Below are 19,226 nucleotides of genomic sequence, written 5' to 3' on the forward strand. Positions count from 1 at the left end.
TAAATATTTCTAACAATCCCTCCCTTAAATTGAAAGTTTCTTAAACATTCAGTTTAATAGGACTTATCAGTTGCGCAGACTCCAAGTAGCTTCCTTAATTTCTGAAACATGGATAACTTCAATGGTTTGGTCATTATGTCAGCAATCTGATCTTCACTTTTGTAGTAGAGAAAATCAATTATTGCATCCCTTGTGAGCTCCCTTAGAAAGTGAAACCTCACGTCTATGTGCTTGGTTCTTTCATGTAAAACAAGATTTTTAGAGAGTTTGATGACAGAACTATTGTCACAATAAATTGTAGTAGCTCCTTCTTATTGAAAATACAACTCTTCAGGAATATTCTTTAGCCAAATTGCTTGACAGGCACAAGCAGTTGCAGCTACGTACTTGCTTTAATTGTTGATAATGTAACAATTGGTTATTTTTTTGAATACCATGAAATAGCTACTGAACCCATCATGAATACATACTCAGACGTACTCTTTCTATCATCAGAATCGCCTGCATAGTCACTGTCAGTAAAATCAAACAAATCAGATTTTTCTCCATTCTTGTAAAATAATCCATACTCAATGGTTCCCCACAAGTATCGAGGAATCCTCTTGGTAGCTAGAAGATCTGTCTCTATTGGATTTTTCATGTATCTACTAATAAAACTTACAGCATGCATAATATCAGGCCTAGTTTCTGTCAAACACTTTAAATTTCCCACAATCTGTTTGTAAAGGGTGTTATCAACCCTCTTTCCTCCTGGTTCTCTGATGAGTTTTAAACCCACTTCAACTGGCATACTAACAGAATTACAATTCATCGTTTGAAACCTGTTCAGAATTTTTTGTACATATTTTCTTTGAGAGACAAAAATTCCATCAGTAGATTGCACCACTTCAATGCCCAAAAAATAATGCATCTTTCCAAAATCAGATATATCAAATTCGACCATAATAGATTTCTTGAATTTCTCAAACGTGGCACTATCGTTTCCAGTAAAAATAAGATCATAACATATAAGCAAACAATCAGCAATTTATCTTCATCTCCAATCTTTATGAAAAGTATATGGTTATATGGACATTTGTTAAATCCCTCATTAGAAAAATAAGCATCTATACGACTATATCAAGCACGTGGAGTTTGTTTTAACCCGTATAATACTTTCTTGAGTTTGCATACCTTATGTTCACTTCCAACATTCACATAACTAGGAGATTGATCAACAAATACTTGTTCCTGTAAATCACCATGTAAAAATGCTGATTTCACATCTAACTGGAAGATAGGCCATGAATTTTGTGCTGCAAATGCAATCACCATCCTAATCATGTCATGCCTTGCAACTGGAGCAAAAATTTCTCTAGAATCCACTCCAAACTCTTGCTTATAACCTTTAGCTACCAGACGTGCCTTGTACTCGTCAATTTCTCCATTCTCCTTTAATTTTGTCTTGTACACCTATTTGACACATATAGATTGTTGTCTTTCAAGAAGATTGGTTAACTCCAATGTATTATTTCGTTCAATAGTTGTAATTTTTTCATCCATTGCTTTCTGCCACTTCAAATTTTTGATAGCCTATTCAAAACCTATAGGATCACAATCGAAAAATAGTGCAAAATATGTAAGTGGGTCTTCAGATTAGTCAATTCCAGTTACCTCAAAATTAATCATCCATGCAGGTCTTTTTCTAATATGTTGAGGCTGTCTTTCATCTTCTGCTACTGTTTGGAAATTTAATATATCATCTGGACCATTTGGTGGAATTTGTTCCGTCAACTGCTACATGTTTTCTTCATCAACTTCATCAAAATCAGCGAGTATTTGTTATTTAATAATATTGCTGCTCCATGGCAAAAAATTTTCCTTATAAAAAATTACATCCTGACTGATGGCAATTTTCTTGGTGATAGGATTATAAAGTTTATAGGCTTTTGACTGATCACTAATACTAAGAAAAATATATTTCTCCCCCTTATTATCTAACTTTGTCCTCTTTTGCTTTGGAACATGAACATAGACAATACATCCAAAAATTTTGAAGTGATCTACTGTTGGTTTTCGTCCCCTCCATGCTTCCTCAGGCGTCATATTTTTAACAGCAAGCGTGGGACTTCTGTTCAATATATGAATGCTTTAGTTGACAGTTTCAGGGCAAAAATTTTTTGAAACACCACTTTTTGTCAAAATGCTCCTCACCATGTTCAATATTATACGATTCTTCCTCTATGAAACACCATTCTGTTGTGACGTATAAGCTGCTGTAAGTTGCTTTTGAATTCCATGCTCCTCACAAAAATTTATAAATTCTTGTGAATTATACTCTATACCACGATTACTGCGAAAAAATTTTATGGATTTGCTTGCTTCCTTTTCAACAAGAGTCATGAAATTTTTTAACGTTGAAAATATTACAGATTTTTCTTGGAAAAAATAGACCCAAGTTTTCCGACTATAATCATCAGTAAACGTCATAAAATAACGTTTTTCACCATGAGATGACGGATTTATAGGTCCGCATAAATCAGAGTGAACCAGCTCCAAAAGCTTTTTTGCTCTCCACGATTATCCTTTTGGGAAGCTATCCCGATGTTGTTTGCCAACAACACACTCTTCACAAACTTCTGAAGGAGTTGTGATTTGAGATAAACCAGCTACCATATTTTTCTGTTACAAGGTTTTCAATCCACCAAAATTCAAATGGCCATAACAAAAATACCATAACCATGCCACATCTTTCGATTTTGCCGAAAGACATGAATGAGTCAAGTTCTGCAAATAGAGTGGGAACATATGGTTTGCCGTTATTTTAACTTGAGCAATTAAGTCCAACTTTGCATCTCGAATCTGATATATACCATCTTTGATAGAAATCTTGTACCCTTTTTCGAGCGACTGACCCACGCTAAGCAAATTTATCTTGAAGTCTGGAACAAAAAGAATATCAGTAATAGTGTGGGTAGAAGAATTTCCTTTAATTTGGATAATTACCATTCCTTTTCCCATAACAGAATTTGTAGAGCTATCACCAAACTTGACAGTACTACGGAATGGCTTGTCCAACTCAGAGAATGTCTTCTTATCTCCACACATGTGATTGCTGCAATCGGTGTCTAGATACCACATGTTTTGTTGAGTTTCTTCACTCATGTGACACATCATCAAAAGAGACACTTCTTCTTCTTCTTTTTTTTTTTTTACAAAATTAGCCCTTTCTCCATTTTATCTATTCAAATAAGATCGACATTCGGACTGATAATGGCCATACTATGACATTTGTAGCATCAATATTAGACTTGTCTGTTGACTCTGGCCTTTGAGTTGTTGATGCATAGTCTCATCGTCCTCTTCTTCTTCCTTGAAATTGATTTTCTTGGTGCTGGTATTGTTGTTGTTGGTTGCCACGATCATTATTTCCTTTACCTCTGCCTCTGCCCCTGCCTCCTCTTCACGTTGAGTGACTTTCTGCTGAAACCTTCAGTGCTTGCTCCTTTTTCTCTTGCTAGTTAATTTTTTGCTCATAAACCAACAAAGAACTCTACAACTCATCAATTGAAATTGCATCAATATTTTTCGATTCTTCTATACAGCATACAACAAAATTAAATTTTGTTGTCATCGATCGAAGAATCTTCATGACAATGGTGATGTCCTCCAAATTTTCTCCATAGATTCTCATCTTGTTATTGATTGCCATCGTTCTTGCGAAATAATCAGTGATCGATTCGCTTGATTTCATGCATAAAGTCTCAAATTCGGTCCGAAGAGTTTGAAGCTGCACTCGTTTCGCCTTTGTATTTCATTGATACTTTTTCTTTATGGAGTCCCAAATTTGTTTGGAGGTATCTTTACTAAGAATTGTCTCTAAAATGGCTCGATCAATAGCTTGAAACAGATAATTCTTGGCTTTAAGATCTTTCAGCTTCAATGCTTCCAACTCCATTTTTTGCACCTCTGACAATGTTACTCCTGCCGTTGGCTCTGTTACTCCAGATTCGACAACCTGTCAATACTCCTTAGATTTCAAGAAGTTCTCCATTAGTATACTCCAATGATCATAGTAACCATCAAAACGAGGAATTGCTGGTTGCACAAAATTATCGGTGGCCATCGTAATTTACCAACACAATTCTCAGAACTCACTTTTATTTTCACTCACAAGCCTAGCTCTGATGCCGCTGTTACAAGTATTGAGACAAATAATACCAGAAGCAAAGTACAAGTGTTTATTTCTTTGTAAAACTGATATTTCTCATAACATGAAATTACTCTATTTAAAGAATTTAAACCAACTCTACTAACTATCCCACTAACTCCACTAACTATCTCAATGACTCCACTAGTTACCCCACTAATTCCACTAACTCCACTAATTCCACTAACTCCATAAATAAATATAATTAATTAACAACGATAATATTTCTAACAAGAATTAGGTTGTCCACTCTCGAATCTGATAGAGTTTATACTCATGCTTATCCGCTCCTCATGTTGCATCCCTCCGGAGAAAGAAGACAGGAGAGCTTCATTTGGCTGTTCGGTTTTCTTGTGCTACTATGGTCAATGTGCTACACATGTATTCAATGCCTTTGCTTCCGAAGATGCATTACGTGCTGCCATTGTCCGTAAATCAATTGGATGGTTTGAGATGCCAGGCTATGAATGTGGTGGCGTCAAGGCTAGGTCGAGCTGAGCCACCTTTGGGAAGAGATGTGGTTGAGTACATGCTTGATCACGACTCGCATATGTGGAGCATGAGAAAGAGCAAAGCCAATTTCTTTAGGCTCACAAATATCTTAGCTTGGTTCGTTGCCATGAGCAGGTTCTTGGAGTCTCCGCGCAATTGGCACAAGCCCGTATACTCGGCGTTGTTCATGATTGTCTTCGTGATATTCGTCTTGGTGCCTGAGCTCATAATGCCTTGTGTATTGCTGGCCATGGCTTCCGTCGGACTGTGGCGATATAGGTCCAGGCCACGCCACCCGCCTCATATGGACACTCGACTGTCCTATGCTGATGCTGTGCACCCAGATGAATTGGATGAGGAATTTGATTCTTTCCCCTCAAGTCGAAGTGCGGAGATTGTTAGGATTAGGTACAATAGACTCAGGAGTGTTGCCGGAAGGATTCAGTCTGTTGTCGGGGATATGGCTACTCAAGGCGAGCGTTTTCAAGCACTGCTAAGTTGGCGCGATCCGAGAGCCACATTCTTGTTTGTCATGATTTGTTTCATTGCAACTTGTGGATTCTATCTGGTGCCATTTAAGTGGGTCGAGGCTCTTATAGGCAGTCTGAATTCTGTGTTCACAGTCGTACTGCTGTGTGTGTGTGTTAAGACATTTTTTTTTTTTTGGGGGAGTTAGAAGTAGGAATCGAAATCGAACGGTAGAAGGTGTTTTGTCTTTTGGGAGAAAAATGCGCTTCCAGATGTTTTAATGCATCGTTTCGTTCAGTGATTAGCTCTTGTACTGTAATTTATCCAGGACACTATGCTTTAATGCTAGTTGAGAATTCAGCTGAACCAAGAGGCATGCACAAGTTTGCGATTTCTCTTCCCCTAATATATATATATATATATATATTGCATCTTACCTGTTGAATTAGTAAATGTCAACACCTGGGAACTGCAATAAACAAGCACCAGATCTGTAATAGTTTTTAAAAAAAATCCACGTAATTCTCAATATATTATGCCCATCCTTCCAATGGAGGCCATATCATTGCAAGTATTCTAACATCAAAAGGACGAGATCTGTCCACCAAAACACTGCAAAAAACACGAGAATGAAAAACCCAAGACGACGGCCCGATGATATGCTTCTGTTAACCAATACTCCTATACTGCGGCCACCTCTTGGGATCCAGCAACTAAAAAAGACGCCAAACGAGGATCTGTACGATAAGGAATTCCAGTCCTAGCGCCCAATGCTCTACACTTAATAGCTGCCTGCAATTAAAGACACACAGTGGATGTCACTGGTAAGCTATCTCCAGTCAATCAATTGCTCGGACCCCAGCTTTTAGTACATTTTTACTTGCAGGAGGAAAGTTTACTTACCACTTGAGCTGCAAAGGGTAACATTATTTCTGGCGGCATGTTGGCACAAATGGCTACAAAACAACGTAGAGATAAAGGGTTGGATACGGATATCATCAATGCCCAGCCACCGAAGTACAACTTATAAGAAGTGTCATAAAACAGTATGGACACTCCGCATTTGCAGAGATTGTAAGGGAAAGCGTAATAGATTTCTAGATGGCTGACAGATTGAAAACCCTAAATCCTCCTCAAACCTGAAGAGAGAGGTCCTGATAAAATAACAGAATCAATTTTGCGTTTTCAAAGACCACATACTACAATGATACAATACACAAATCTGCCACTCTCAAAAACACTCACATACACAACGTCTATGTGGTGTGTGTGTGTGTGTGTTTGCAGAGTGTTTTAGTTCGTGGGAAAGATGCAGCAGCAGCAGCAGAATTTAAAGTATATTAAGGGGCAATAAGCCTTTTCAACCAAGGGAGAGAGAGACAGAGAGAGAGAGAGCGGGAACAAGGACAAAAACTGTTCTTTCCTTACCATAAAGTGTAGCTCCGATAAATGAATCTCCAGCACCAGTTGTATCAACAAGTTCTCCAGGAGGTATATTCTCAGCTGTTCCAACAAATAGTGTTCCAGTCACAGTCCCAATCCCCTTCGCACATAACTTCTTCACACCCTGTTGGGAGAAAAATGCAGAAAAAACAGCATAAAGTCTAATGTCACAGAGTACTAGTGAAGTTACTAGGAACTATTACAACTCAGACTCCTTTCAAATACTTCCAACAAGGCCTGCAGATTAAAATTGTATTTTCTTTTCTTTCTGCAGCAAGGTAAAGAAGAAAGCTCTTTCCAAAAATAACAGGTTAACTTGACGTCATGAGATTTCATCTTCCAAGACAAAAGGCCACATGCCAGATAAATATTGTATTTTCCTCTTACGAAGATATTAATTTCTGCATGTTCCATACTTCGGCCAGATCTTTCATTTATACAACACACCACTATCGTATATGCATGTGTCTAAAGAACTTCTCAGCAGTAAGTTCCTCATAAAATTTACACAGAAGTGAGCATGCTACTTCCAAAAGACTGTCCAAACAAGAAAATGAACACACACAGCATCCAACTCAAAATTCAGCATTGTTAATGAATTATGATCATCAACGCCCGGATTTAAGTGTCATAAAATATAGTTTGTGCTTAATTAGATCCAGATCAAATAGTTTTAAAATGATTGCCATGTGAAACTCAATGCAGAATAAATGAAATTCATATATTTCAGCTACACTACTGCCGAAACCTTCAAGGATGAAAAGAAATTACCGAGGATATACATGTTGGCGAGTTTCTATTACTATCTTTTTTCTTCTTCAGTATATCGCATAAACCATCTATATCTGTTTCTTCAGACTGGGCATTTTCTGCAGAAACATTTTTTTGACAAACAGAAAGTGAGGTAAATTGAAGCAAATTGAAAGAGATCTGATCCACATATCCAATCATGATCTTGAAGATGTCTATACACATATAGTAGTTCATTCAAGAGTGGGGGAAAAAAGGTTGCATGTGCATACCAGTCATGCCCCTCTCCAGCATTATACATCCCTCTTTGCCTAATGTCACAATGACAAATTTGACATTAGTCAACATCAAAAGAAAAGAAACAAGGGCACTTGGGATAGATGGCGCCTCAGTCCACTCCTGCAAGGAAAGATGTAAGATATTTGCAAATAACTCCTCAAACGGGGAAAGGAAAAAGGCAACGACAGAGAAAAAAAAGACAAAATATGAAACTGATGATCCAATGCAATCGAAGGTGAATCTTTTCCAAAGCAGTTCCAGCAAGATTAGAATCGAAGAATGATGATCCTACAGATTGTAATCAGAAAGCTTGCACAATATAAAAGAATTGATGGACTGGAATCTAATTCACAGATACAAATTGTTTAAAATCAAGCCTGATTAATGAACATCAAGTTAATTCAGTATTTCACATGGCATACTTCAAAAATCCAGAAACAAAGCAGACATTATTACCACCCTTTGCAGTCTCCTTGTTTTAATCCAATGAAAAGAGTACAACTTATTTTGTCAATAATTCACATCTGCTGCAATGGTCTACCAGCTACCAACCAAGTATAAATAAACTTTTGCTATGATCCCAAAAAGTCCAATTTATGAAAAAACCATAACTCCTCTAATTAACAACCTAGAAAAACTAGGGTAGCAATGCTAGAGTTATAAATAGAAAGACATACAGCAGTTCAAAAGGATTACTATTTAAGCAGCTTTTATGAAGCCTAAACTTGCCTGTGGAAATTTTGCTGAGCATACAACGTAACTAGACAAACTTAAGAGATCATCTAATCCCTCGCTCTTGCTTTCTGCATCAGTTAAGATAGGAATTGCCCTGCGATTTGCCTGTACTGGAAAATCAGAAAGCATTCTGTCATTTTCACTTTGCAAAAGTTTCAACAATACCAGCTACCTCTGAAAGTATCAATGCTCGTATACAATAGTGCATTAACGATGAGTTCCTAAAATTGTATAGAGCAGAAAATTAGCCTTAGACGAAAGTAACGCAAACACTTGAAGATTACCTCCTGTGCAACAAGCAAAGCAGTTTCGTGTAATCTTCCATCAAAATATACAAGCCTTGCTCCACTAATAGCAGCTAACAAGTTAGAAGTTGAAAGATCATCAGGTATCATGGGCGGGCATCCTGGAGTATGAATGCAAGTGCGAGTTTTCCTGAAATATTTCAAGAAACAAAACTCCAAGTTAATAAAATGAAGCAATCTATTTAACTCAGCTAAGAAAACTCTAGATTTCAAGTACTTCACATGAAAATCTTAAATGAAAGATGGAAGCCAAAAAAGTTTGCATCTTTAAACTGCCTTTCTTTTGTTTTCTGAAACCCTGCCGCCATTCTTCTTGAATTCGTTCATAGTAATCAATAGTCTAAAAACAACAGAAATGAGAAAAGGAGAAAACAAAAATCATATACTTCACCAAATTAAAGTCTAGCACTTAACCAAGGAAATGTTAAACAAGGGGTAATCAAAATTTTGCTAGCTTCGGTTAACAACTAAAGGCAAGTAAAAGTACACAGTGTTGCTAAACAAAAGTAATATCCAGCCTTTAGAGAGATATACATAATGAAAGATCATTCACAACAAATGAGCAAACCATTGACATCCAGTGAAGAAGCAGATAAACAGAACCATCCTAACTAAATTACTCCTATTTGTGCAACAAAATCATTAATCTATTGCAGAATACTCACGTTTGGTTGTCGACAATGACATAAGTGAATGGAGAATTGCCTCCTTCTGATACCTGAAAAAAATATACCAATAGAAAATTAAGTGAGCATTGTGAAACATTACAGATTAAAAGAAGAGTAACTTGAAAAAGATAAGGGGAACCACCTCCCATACAGTACATTTCATACATCAAAGAAAAAGTTGATGGTAGTGCTATCAACGACCCACCATGACCTCGTGGAAAGCAAAAATACAGGAAACCAGTTGATGACTTTAACCCATGTAAAAGAAAATCTGGGACTAGCTGCACTTTGGCTAATGAGTAATCTATCAGAATAATATGGTGAATTCATATTCAGCAAGCAAGGTTTGTTAGGTCCAAATATCCATGGGAGCAGTCTTTTGTTGGTGGGCGACCTGTAAATAACATTTAAGCACGAATTGGATTTGTGGCCAGCCTGGCCTTTGCGTTGGGTAACTACCCTTCCCCTAATATTTTTAGTTACAAAAATATAGAAACCACAAAATTGAAATAGCATCAAAAGCCAAAAGCAGGTCAAAGTTGTCCTTCACTTTACCAAAATTTAGCTCACAGAGCCAAACTTTGCAATACTTTATATCAACTTTGAGATGAGTTGAAGGTTGTGCTATCACAGAGGATTGACTGCTCCTAGCAACGACAGGCCACAATATATCAATTTTCAATAAGGTAAGTTTATCAGGTCAAACAAAGAATATAGTTAAACTGTACATATGACTGCAAGCATTGGCGCTCATCATTCTAAATCAACAAGGAATTAACCTTGCACATTTGATGTCCAAACATCAAACAGAAATTCCTAATTTCTCAATGCTCTGTAGCTTCATTTTGGAGTTCATCACATTTGAAGAGATTGCAGGTCAAGGTGATTGCGTATGTATGTAAATCATATTTTCCCTCGGAATTCTAGCAAGTAAAGGTTGAAGCATTGTGATGGGAGAAACTGATATCAAAATCACACACCAAAGAGAGGTTCACATGAGTAACAGAAACAAAGAAGTCCACCATTAAAATGCCAAAGAAAAGCTCAAGCGAGTAAAAGAAATGGAAGTTTTGCACGAATTAACAGAGATCCGAAGAAGCCCACCACAAGAAAGGACGTGTCAACGCCATCAGCTTCTAGTTCCTCTATTAGCCCTTTTCCTTGGGGGTCATCAGCAACCTACTCAAGAAATTTCTAGCGATAAACATCCCCTACTATATATTACTCGAGAATGTTCAGTTAAAAAATTACAAGGTTGAAAGTAGACCTTGGATATCAGCCGCGGCTTCAGTCCCAATCGAGCGGCACAAGTCAAAGAATTCCCTGCATTTCCCCCTCCTTGCAACTAATCAGAAAAGGCCCCGACGCAGTCATTTTGGGAGCAAGCATCAACCAACCAATATGCTTAATATTTTGAAAGTGTATACAAAATAATTTTGCACGAGTAATTTCATATGTAAAAGATTTTTCTTCTTCTTCTTCTTCTTCTTTAAAAGAAAAGAAAAAGAAAATAATAAATAGACGATTGGCATAGTGTAGCAGAATAAATAGACGATTAGTATACGAATAGGAAGAGAAACCTTAGCGCTGGTGCTACGAGTCTTGTCGTCCGGATTGGGGTAAAAGGCCACTGTAGCCAAGAAATCCGCCGACACTAATCCGCAACCTAGCTGCATAAGTACGCTGTTATCAGTGTAATTGTAAATGGAAAAAAAATAATGCAAGTAGATAAAGGAAAAAGACCAACAACGATGCGATCTTCGGGGAGAGGTGGAAGCGATGAGGAAGCTTGAGCTGAAGTTGACATCGTCTTCCTGTCACACAAATTTCTGCTGTAAACAAACACAAGCCGATAGCAATGCCGCAGACGACGACGCGTAACAATTCGAAGAAGCGAAAAAAAAAATTTTGTGAAGTAGTATAAGAAAGAGCAAGGTACCTGGGAGAGCGAGTGATGTGAGAAGAATTGGAGCGCGGTGGAGACGAATGAGGAGGAGTTGGTAGGAGATTGGAGCAGGAATACAATAATGACTTAGTTGCATCCGTCAATCCACCAGGAAGCGAGTGCAATGATGGTGACGCCATTGCTACTTTTTCTATGGCCACTTGGGCAGATATGTATCCCGCAACCAGGATGAGATTAGTTTATCTCTTTGTCCGCTGCGCTCCATCCACTTACAACGACTGGTATAATACTGCTAATTTATCATGTCATATTGTACGAGTAGAAGAAGGACCGCGACAATTGTTAGCAAATCATTTCCTATCGTTTCGGAGGGAAAAAAAAAAAGAAAAAAGAATTAGTAAATCATTTTTCTGTTTGGTGCATGGTGCACAACACAAAATCAAGAAGAATATTTTGAGGAATACTATGACGCAAAAAATGCTCCAAAGCTTTCCGGTTCCGGCGGTGGTTTGACTTTTTACCCACCGAGCACCGCGCCATCCCCACATTCATTCATTGAGATGAAAAAAACTAGTACTACTATCTGTTCAATCCCGTAATCGAACCGTAGGTGGGTAAAATTGATTGATCAATATACAAGATGACGTCCCCGACCTGCATCTCCATTGTATTGTGAATATTTTAAGATTATCAAAATTAGAGGTCAGAATATTCTCTCATTTTCTCTACGCAAATAAAAGAGCTCACAACTACCACATCCTACACCACCGAAGAAACCTATTTTCTCAATACAAATGGCCCTTCATTACTGTACACTTGAAAAAGAAAAAAGAAAAGAAAAGAAAAAATGGCCTAAAATGAAGCTTCATAACCGCTAGGACCATCATTCCAAGTACGCCTCGAAAGCAGTCCATGCTCGCTCATACTCCCCTTTAATCTATAAAACGCTTTTTTACTGCGGACAGTCCTCAATGGACCTGACCTGTTCCCATGCTTGATGGGCAATGCTACCCCTCCAGCCAGACTTGAAGCTGAAAACGGCCTGTTTTCCATCTCTTCAAGTGGACCTGAACTGTAATCCATCGTTATGAAAGAGGATGCCTGTCCGTAAGTCAGCCTCGGAGTAACTCCCACAGCATTCCACCAACTACTTTCGGAAGGGACAAGGTCACCTTTGAAATCAGAGTCTGGCACAGAAGAGTCTCTCTGACTACAACCATCCCCGCACGTCCCGTCTGTATCATCATTGTATATGAGCTTCAGTGCCTGCACTACTTCTCCCATAAATGGTCTGTGAGTTACCTCTGGGTGAACGCACATGGAGGCAATGGCAGCCACCTTAGCCATGTCATCAAAGTTGTAGCTTCCAGCCAAGGAAGGATCCACCAGCTGCTCTAAACCTTCTCTGCTGGTAAGTAGAGGCCTCGCCCAAGTCACAAGATTTTCTTGTCCCGGAGGTTGAGACATGTCCACAGGTTTTCTTCCCGAGAGAAGCTCTAGTAGCACAACCCCATAACTATAAACATCACTTTTCACAAGCAGATGCCCTGTCATTGCATATTCAGGGGCTACATACCTGGAATTCAAATTATAGACAGTTAACCACTAAGCAAGGAAAGATAAGACAGCTGCAACTCCACAGGGGCAGTACAAGATGCAGTACATACCCAAAAGTTCCCATGACTCGAGTAGAAATGTGATGGCTTCCTTCTGTTGCTTCTCTGGCCAACCCAAAATCTGAAACTTTGGGGGTAAAGTCATCTTCTAATAAAACATTACTTGCTTTAAAATCTCGATGAATTACTCGAGGATTAGAGTCCTCATGAAGATAAGCTAATCCCCTAGCAGCACCCAGAGCAATCTTCAGCCTCGCATCCCAATCTAGAGGCCCTTTTTGCTTGTCCACACCTGAAATGTTGCATGGATATTCACAAATTAGATGGATCGTATTACTGACAATCATTTGTATGAGTTCGAAAATAATAAAGTGGAGCGTTTTGTAGCAATATACGTCTTGATATAAGCATGAGAAATTTTTTTTAAAGTAATAGAAATTGAAAGGAAGAATTATGTACCATGTAAGTGGGACTCAACACTGCCATTTGGTACAAGCTCATAAACCAAGCATCGTACCCGTTCTTCAATGCATATACCAATCAACTTCACAAGGTTACGATGATGCAATCGGCTGAGCATCTCAACTTCAGATATAAATTCACGGTCTCCATTCTGAATATCTCTTGTAAGCAATTTCACCGCTACATCAGTTCCATCTTCCAAGAGCCCATGGTAGACACGTCCAAACCCACCTTCACCTAAAATCCTCTTGGGACTGAACTTCTCTGTAGCCCTCTCAAGCTCAACAAGCGAAAATGTTTTAACAGAAAGAATAGAAGCTGGCATGGCAGATAGGATGGATGTTGATGTGGAGCTTGCTGGGCTACTTGATAGCATTGATCCCATTCCTGAGACAGAAACAAATATTCAAATGCATAAGAAAATCTCTACCACTTGGAGAACTAAATTGGCTGAAGCTAATGCGAGTTCATATTCAATTTACCAGCTACCATGACTAAAACAGGTCAAACGCATGGTTACCTAATCTGTCCAACCAAATCCTAAAGAAGAATTTCAAACGCATGCATAAATTACCATACAAAGGCTCAGGAATCAATCTCAAAGACCATTTAGTGATTTTTAACATAATAACTGCAATTAATCAACTCCAAGACAACTATAGGTTTTGTCGTTCATATACACGAGCAGGAACAAGCATTAGGCATGTCAAGGGTAAGAAAGCAGATGTAAATTTTGTCTCTTCAAGATGAATGCTCCGGTCATCTAAAAGACAAGCAGAGTTTTTTTAATACTCAAAACCCTATTGGGCTCATCAAACTGCTGCTGCACACCAAAAAAAAAAAGATGAAGAGACCCTGTATACTTCATCTTTTCAGGTATATTTAGCATGTCTCTTTCATTTATGTGTCCTATAAACATGAGATCAAGCAATCAAGGGTACTACTAGCTTCTCTTTTAACAGAAATGTCTGTATCTCTTAAAAGACCCAAAAACTCTGTAACTGCAAATATGCTTGTATAGTGGGAGGCCTTGGTATTCCACCAACTGCTACAGGATGGGACATACCGCTCTCAAAAAATTGATAACTACAAAGATACAGAAAGATAAAGCTCAAATAGATACCACTTTTCTTATTTAATGACGGTGTTATCACAGGACCAACAGCATTGGATGGTCTACCAGCCTTCCTGCATTTCAAGAGGACAGCAGCAGCTCCACAACAAACCACCAACAGTACTAGTGCAGACAAGGCAATGACAAAAATAATTCGTGGACTCATTTTCTGATTTTTATCATCCATATATGCAGTAATAGGGAATTGCTGGTTTCCAACACTTCCACTGGGGCCACTGCCAGAGGAGTCACCAGATGGTGGTGAAGACGGAATACCTAATAACAACTTGTTCAGACTAAGATTCCATGGGATTATTTAATGGATCAACAATGGAAAAAACCAAAAGATACCAGGTTACCTGGATAGGAAATGTAGATTACTTCATAAGCACCAAAAAGTGTCCTATTAAGAAGCACTTTCTTTTGCCAAAATCTTTCATAAATCAGTAGAGCAGTTGTATTATCAAACCTATCCTCAAGTGGAACCAAATTAACGTCAACTACTGTTCTTCCCTGATTTTGACTATCAGCACTAGCACCAACTATGACTACTTGACTTTGTTCTAGATAAACTCCTTCTGCAATCTCAATCTCAAGCTGAGTGACCAGAGGAAAAACAGCATAAAGCGAGACATCAAGAAGAAGTTTGATTTTCATTGGCAACACACAACCACATGTCGAACCAAATGGAGTTGACGTAAATGGCTCTGCACAGATTTGACCACAACCTGCCAATGCATAAAACACCCTTTGCTTTTGTAATTAAATAAGAGAACTAAAGAATAAGTTAATCAAGAGAACAACACTAAGCGCAACGAGCTACTGCAGATTAATTAAATCAATTTATTTGCTATGTTGATAGGCAATGGCATGCAATAAATTCACTTCCAGTAAGGGAACTGAAATGATTTGACGAACAGGACAGGACAAATTATACGCAAGGCTGAGAGTCTTAGACAGGAAAACATCAGATGAGGTGTACAAAGTTTGCAGTATAGATAACAGAAATGTTATCCCACCATGATCCAACAGAGATTACCATCTAACTTAAGGAAAGTACCCAGTATAGAATACCATAAATAGAGTCCGCATGACGACGGATACACTGTGCATTGTTGCTCCAGCCTACATTTTATTTTACCTTTTAACTTGCTCCAGCATGTATCACCACACGCAGTCAGAAATGGAATCTATAATAGAAAGCAGTTTGATGCTTATTTAATCAACATTAATACATACATTAACTTTAAGCTAATTGCTAAGTATTTCAAGCAGCCTCCATAAGATAAAATTAAAAATCACAGAATTTGTATCATTCAGATCAGGTCACCGTGGAGTCCAGAAATGACAAGTCATCTTTTCTTTCGAATGGGAAATATTTTAGCATAGCTTGATGGTAAATCTGTACAAGGACCCATAGACGAAGAAATCATAGATAATTAGCTCAAATAGTCCAGAAATGAGTCAAATATTACCTGGTGTCCTGGACGGAGATGGCGAAATTGCATGACTCCCCCCAGGGCGAGGGGAATGATGATGATGTCTTGGCAATGGACTAACATTTGGATCAGTAACAGGACCTTAAACAATGATTTCTATTTCAGTAAGAGAGGGAATATTTTCTGAATGCAGCATCAGATGAGCAAACACGGTACCTTTAGGTGCTGGTGCAGGAGCTGGTGAAACTGATTGATGCAAAGGAGGCTTATACTGCCTTCGAGTAGGCACTACAAAAGGAACCATTGAAGCACCCGAAGACAACAACCTGACTGAGACATACAAAAATGAACCTCTATGTTATTGTCCAACATATAAACAGGAATAACCATTGTCCAAAATAAAAGCCACATAGAATAGTTAATGGACGATTACCACCCAAGTATCACAGCCAAATTTAATAAGTAGAGAGTAAAAGCTAAAATGTCCAATCTATGCTTTTTCTTTTATTTCCCAATCACTGTTTGCCTTTACTGAGGAAGACATCCGGCATGTACCGTGAATTCTACATCAAGCAAGTACCAAGAAATGCTCAATCTTACAATGCAAAGGAAGATAGAGTTACAGGATGTGGTTTACCATGTTCCAGGGAGATTTTCCTTGAGAAGGATGACTTGCTTGGAAGTAAAGATGGAGACAACGAGATTTGTGGCAATGGAATCCCTGGAAGAAAGAAAATTAACAATCATAATAGCTCAACCATATTGATATCAACAAATGCTGTGTTGTATAAATATGTATAGCCCTGGTGTGCATTTTCAAGATCCTTCGCTTAGGACAGATTATAGTAATGGGTATTGAAAGCAATGTACCTTAAGGTCTTAAATATTTTCCATACAATTGCTTTAGTTATATAAAATGCGTAAGCAGTGTGAAATCATTTAACATTCTAGAAAACAGCTGATATAAATCCACGCATCAATAAGAGCCCTCAGATGATTATGGTCCTATTCCACATAAGGGCCATGTAATCGCATGCACAAAAGCTACATTCTCTACAATGACTTAACAACAGAATGATCAACATTGCCTACAATGATCAATGTCATTTTATTTGTAAGGGTAAACGGAATGTAACTACCTGCGTGCTCTTTGAAAGGCAGATATATTAATAAAGGACAAGTCCATTAAAACCAGAAGTTAGTCTAGAAGGGAATACAGAACTTAAGCTTGTGGTGACCTTTCGACAAGGCAGCTTTAACTGGTTATGACTAGAGGTGAGTTAGATTGGTCTACACCAGCTGCGTGGGTCATAAGGAATGAATCCAGTGTAAATCCTACAATGATGAAGTACCCAAGTCTGTTTTACTAATTCTATGGAGCCAGCTACAGCTTTCACACCGGTCCACACACTGCAAGATATATATCCGGATAAACAACAACAGCTATTATATGCTGAAGGCAAACCTACATGCGGAATAACTTCCGCCTGGGCGGCAGGAAATTAATCGACTATCATCACAGTCGCCCCATAAATTGATCAACTATCAGAAGAGAGTAAAGCGTGGGCAACTAGACTAAACTAACTCAAATAACTCAACAAATAAGTCACAATTTTATGCCATCTTTGTTTGGTCCTTGAAGCATGACGAGCAGCAATACAGTCAAACAGAATTCAACTCTGAATTTTGCGTTTAAGGAAACAAAGCAATTAACATCCCATTATTTGCTCTGCCAAAGGTTTCAGCTATTACCGGCTATCAAATACAGTACTTCCCGGGTCCGGCACCCACACAAAGGTAGACCATTAAATAAACAAGATAAAGAAGTATAAACAAGCATAATGCACGTGCATTAGGAGCATATAGCATAGTTACCGTGGTTAGTAGGTAGCAAAGCGAGCAAAGGAAGGAAAAAGTGAAGCATTAAAGAACGGAACATCTTGACTCTCCAGCAGCACACAATTCAAGCACAGCATCGTCAGAATCAAACACTTCAGCACTCGAACCCCACTTCCCCGAGCTCTCTAGGGTTCCGGGGAAAAATTTTTTTACTCCGCCAACGACAATATCCTCCATTAACTCCTTTAATCGATTGCATGTCCTTATACACGCCCAAAAATCCCCTGAAGTCACGACAAGCTCACACCCTAGCTCGCATTAACCGACAATGCAGGTGCTTGGAGCAAACAATTCCTTTTCTTGTTTATAGATCCAAAGAGTAGAGCAGAGATCTGAAAAAAATTAACTGGAACAAAAAACAGATAATGCGGCTTTCTTTCTTTATAGATTAGAGAATGCAGATCTTGAGATGAATTGAGAGGATGGAGATTGTTTGATTGGGGGTAACGAGGAAAGTAAAGACCGTCGAGCAGAGAGTTTAATGCGGCTTCTTTTCCTTTTTTAAGTGGAGCGAAGTGAGAGTTTAACAAACAAAAGATTTAGCGGTAAGTATGACTGTATGAGTGAGTGAGTGTGTGTGTGAGAGAGAGAGACAAGGCGAGAGAGAGAGTGATTGACAGGAGAGAAAAAGTGGGGGAAGGGTCGCTTTAATGCCGGTCTAGCCACCGGTATCCTTTTGATTACGGTCCACCATTGCGCGTGGCTGCCACGGCCCAATGATGTAAGCGGCATTGAAGTTTTATCATTTTTCCTTACCAAATCCTTTGTGAATACTGCTGTACCAAAGTAAAAAAGGAAATAAATTTGGTGGCAAAGGGAAATTTTGTGCAAAAGAGGGAAATGTACTACTAGTAAGCACAGAGACAAGCTACCACTTTCCTCGTGGGGGGAATGAGAAATGGGTAATCAGCGGGTAATCAATCTATTTCTCAGACCCACTCCCTTTCTTTTAGCGTAGAATAAATTAGATTTATCGTTTTCGATTTAAAAAATAATAATAATAATCAATCTATTTGAAATTTGGAACGATATAGGGCTTAAAAAAATGGAAGAGATAATTGTGTTTGGATCCGAAATTATTTGTAATAGTATTTTAATATTTTTTACGTTGTAATGTGTGAAATAAAGAGTTAATTAAAAAATAAAAAAAAAGTGTGTAAAAATATATATTTGTGATATAAATAAATAATTGCAATCCAAACACATTGAGTTGAGATTTTCTACTGCTCCTTGTTCTCAAAGGTGTCACTATAGGTTGGTATTAAATATGAGATTGCGGTATGGATAAAGATCTTGACATTGATGTTTAATGCTTACTTAGTTGTTTATTGTGCACTTATTTTTGTTAAATCATGTTTGGATATTGTGTTGAATTGTAATTTTTATGAAATAATTTTTTATATGCTAACAATGTATACTTTGAAAAAAAAAAATTGTATACACTGATATATTTGAATGAAT

The 19,226-nt window shown here is 38.1% G+C and overlaps 2 protein-coding genes across 4 annotated transcripts; both read right to left on the bottom strand.

Moving 5' to 3' along the window:
• Window positions 1–5,619: 5,619 nt before the first annotated feature.
• On the bottom strand, window positions 5,620–11,523 carry LOC113714321 (uncharacterized). Of its 3 annotated transcripts, none has more exons than XM_027238123.2 (13): window positions 11,269–11,516; window positions 11,077–11,158; window positions 10,910–10,999; window positions 10,597–10,674; window positions 10,434–10,508; window positions 9,327–9,379; window positions 8,641–8,791; window positions 8,351–8,461; window positions 7,615–7,741; window positions 7,364–7,461; window positions 6,578–6,716; window positions 6,053–6,105; window positions 5,620–5,941 (listed from the first exon to the last, which is right to left on the bottom strand). In XM_027238123.2, exons 1-13 carry the CDS (start codon window positions 11,412–11,414, stop codon window positions 5,831–5,833), a joined length of 1,314 nt encoding a protein of 437 aa, XP_027093924.2. In that variant the 5' UTR covers window positions 11,415–11,516; the 3' UTR covers window positions 5,620–5,830. The 3 variants fall into 3 exon arrangements, with proteins under 3 accessions (XP_027093924.2, XP_027093932.2, XP_071937860.1); XM_027238131.2 differs by having other exon boundaries at window positions 11,077–11,143; window positions 11,269–11,514; XM_072081759.1 differs by lacking the exons at window positions 5,620–5,941; window positions 6,053–6,105 and adding an exon at window positions 6,112–6,303 and having other exon boundaries at window positions 11,269–11,523.
• A 346-nt stretch (window positions 11,524–11,869) lies between these two features.
• Window positions 11,870–18,354, bottom strand: LOC140037506 (receptor-like serine/threonine-protein kinase ALE2). The gene is made up of 9 exons (XM_072081746.1): window positions 17,742–18,354; window positions 16,504–16,587; window positions 16,083–16,196; window positions 15,903–16,007; window positions 14,787–15,155; window positions 14,437–14,703; window positions 13,311–13,700; window positions 12,903–13,143; window positions 11,870–12,811 (listed from the first exon to the last, which is right to left on the bottom strand). Exons 1-9 carry the CDS (start codon window positions 17,803–17,805, stop codon window positions 12,088–12,090), a joined length of 2,358 nt encoding a protein of 785 aa, XP_071937847.1. The 5' UTR covers window positions 17,806–18,354; the 3' UTR covers window positions 11,870–12,087.
• Window positions 18,355–19,226: the final 872 nt, after the last annotated feature.

The sequence above is a fragment of the Coffea arabica genome, chromosome 1c, assembly GCF_036785885.1.
Source record: "Coffea arabica cultivar ET-39 chromosome 1c, Coffea Arabica ET-39 HiFi, whole genome shotgun sequence".
Taxonomy (NCBI): Eukaryota; Viridiplantae; Streptophyta; class Magnoliopsida; order Gentianales; family Rubiaceae; genus Coffea; species Coffea arabica.

Coding starts and splice junctions, on each gene's coding strand:
- LOC113714321 (XM_027238123.2), bottom strand. CDS start 11,414: ATGGCGTCACCATCATTGCACTCGCTTCCTGGTGGATTGACGGATGCA. Junction 10,675..10,909: donor CTCGTAGCACCAGCGCTAAG/GTTTCTCTTCCT, acceptor TTTTCTGATTAG/TTGCAAGGAGGGGGAAATGC. Junction 7,742..8,350: donor GCTCAGCAAAATTTCCACAG/GCAAGTTTAGGC, acceptor CTTTCCTTGCAG/GAGTGGACTGAGGCGCCATC.
- LOC140037506 (XM_072081746.1), bottom strand. CDS start 17,805: ATGTTCCGTTCTTTAATGCTTCACTTTTTCCTTCCTTTGCTCGCTTTG. Junction 16,008..16,082: donor TCCTGCACCAGCACCTAAAG/GTACCGTGTTTG, acceptor TCATTGTTTAAG/GTCCTGTTACTGATCCAAAT. Junction 15,156..15,902: donor ATCTCCGTCCAGGACACCAG/GTAATATTTGAC, acceptor ATGCATTGGCAG/GTTGTGGTCAAATCTGTGCA.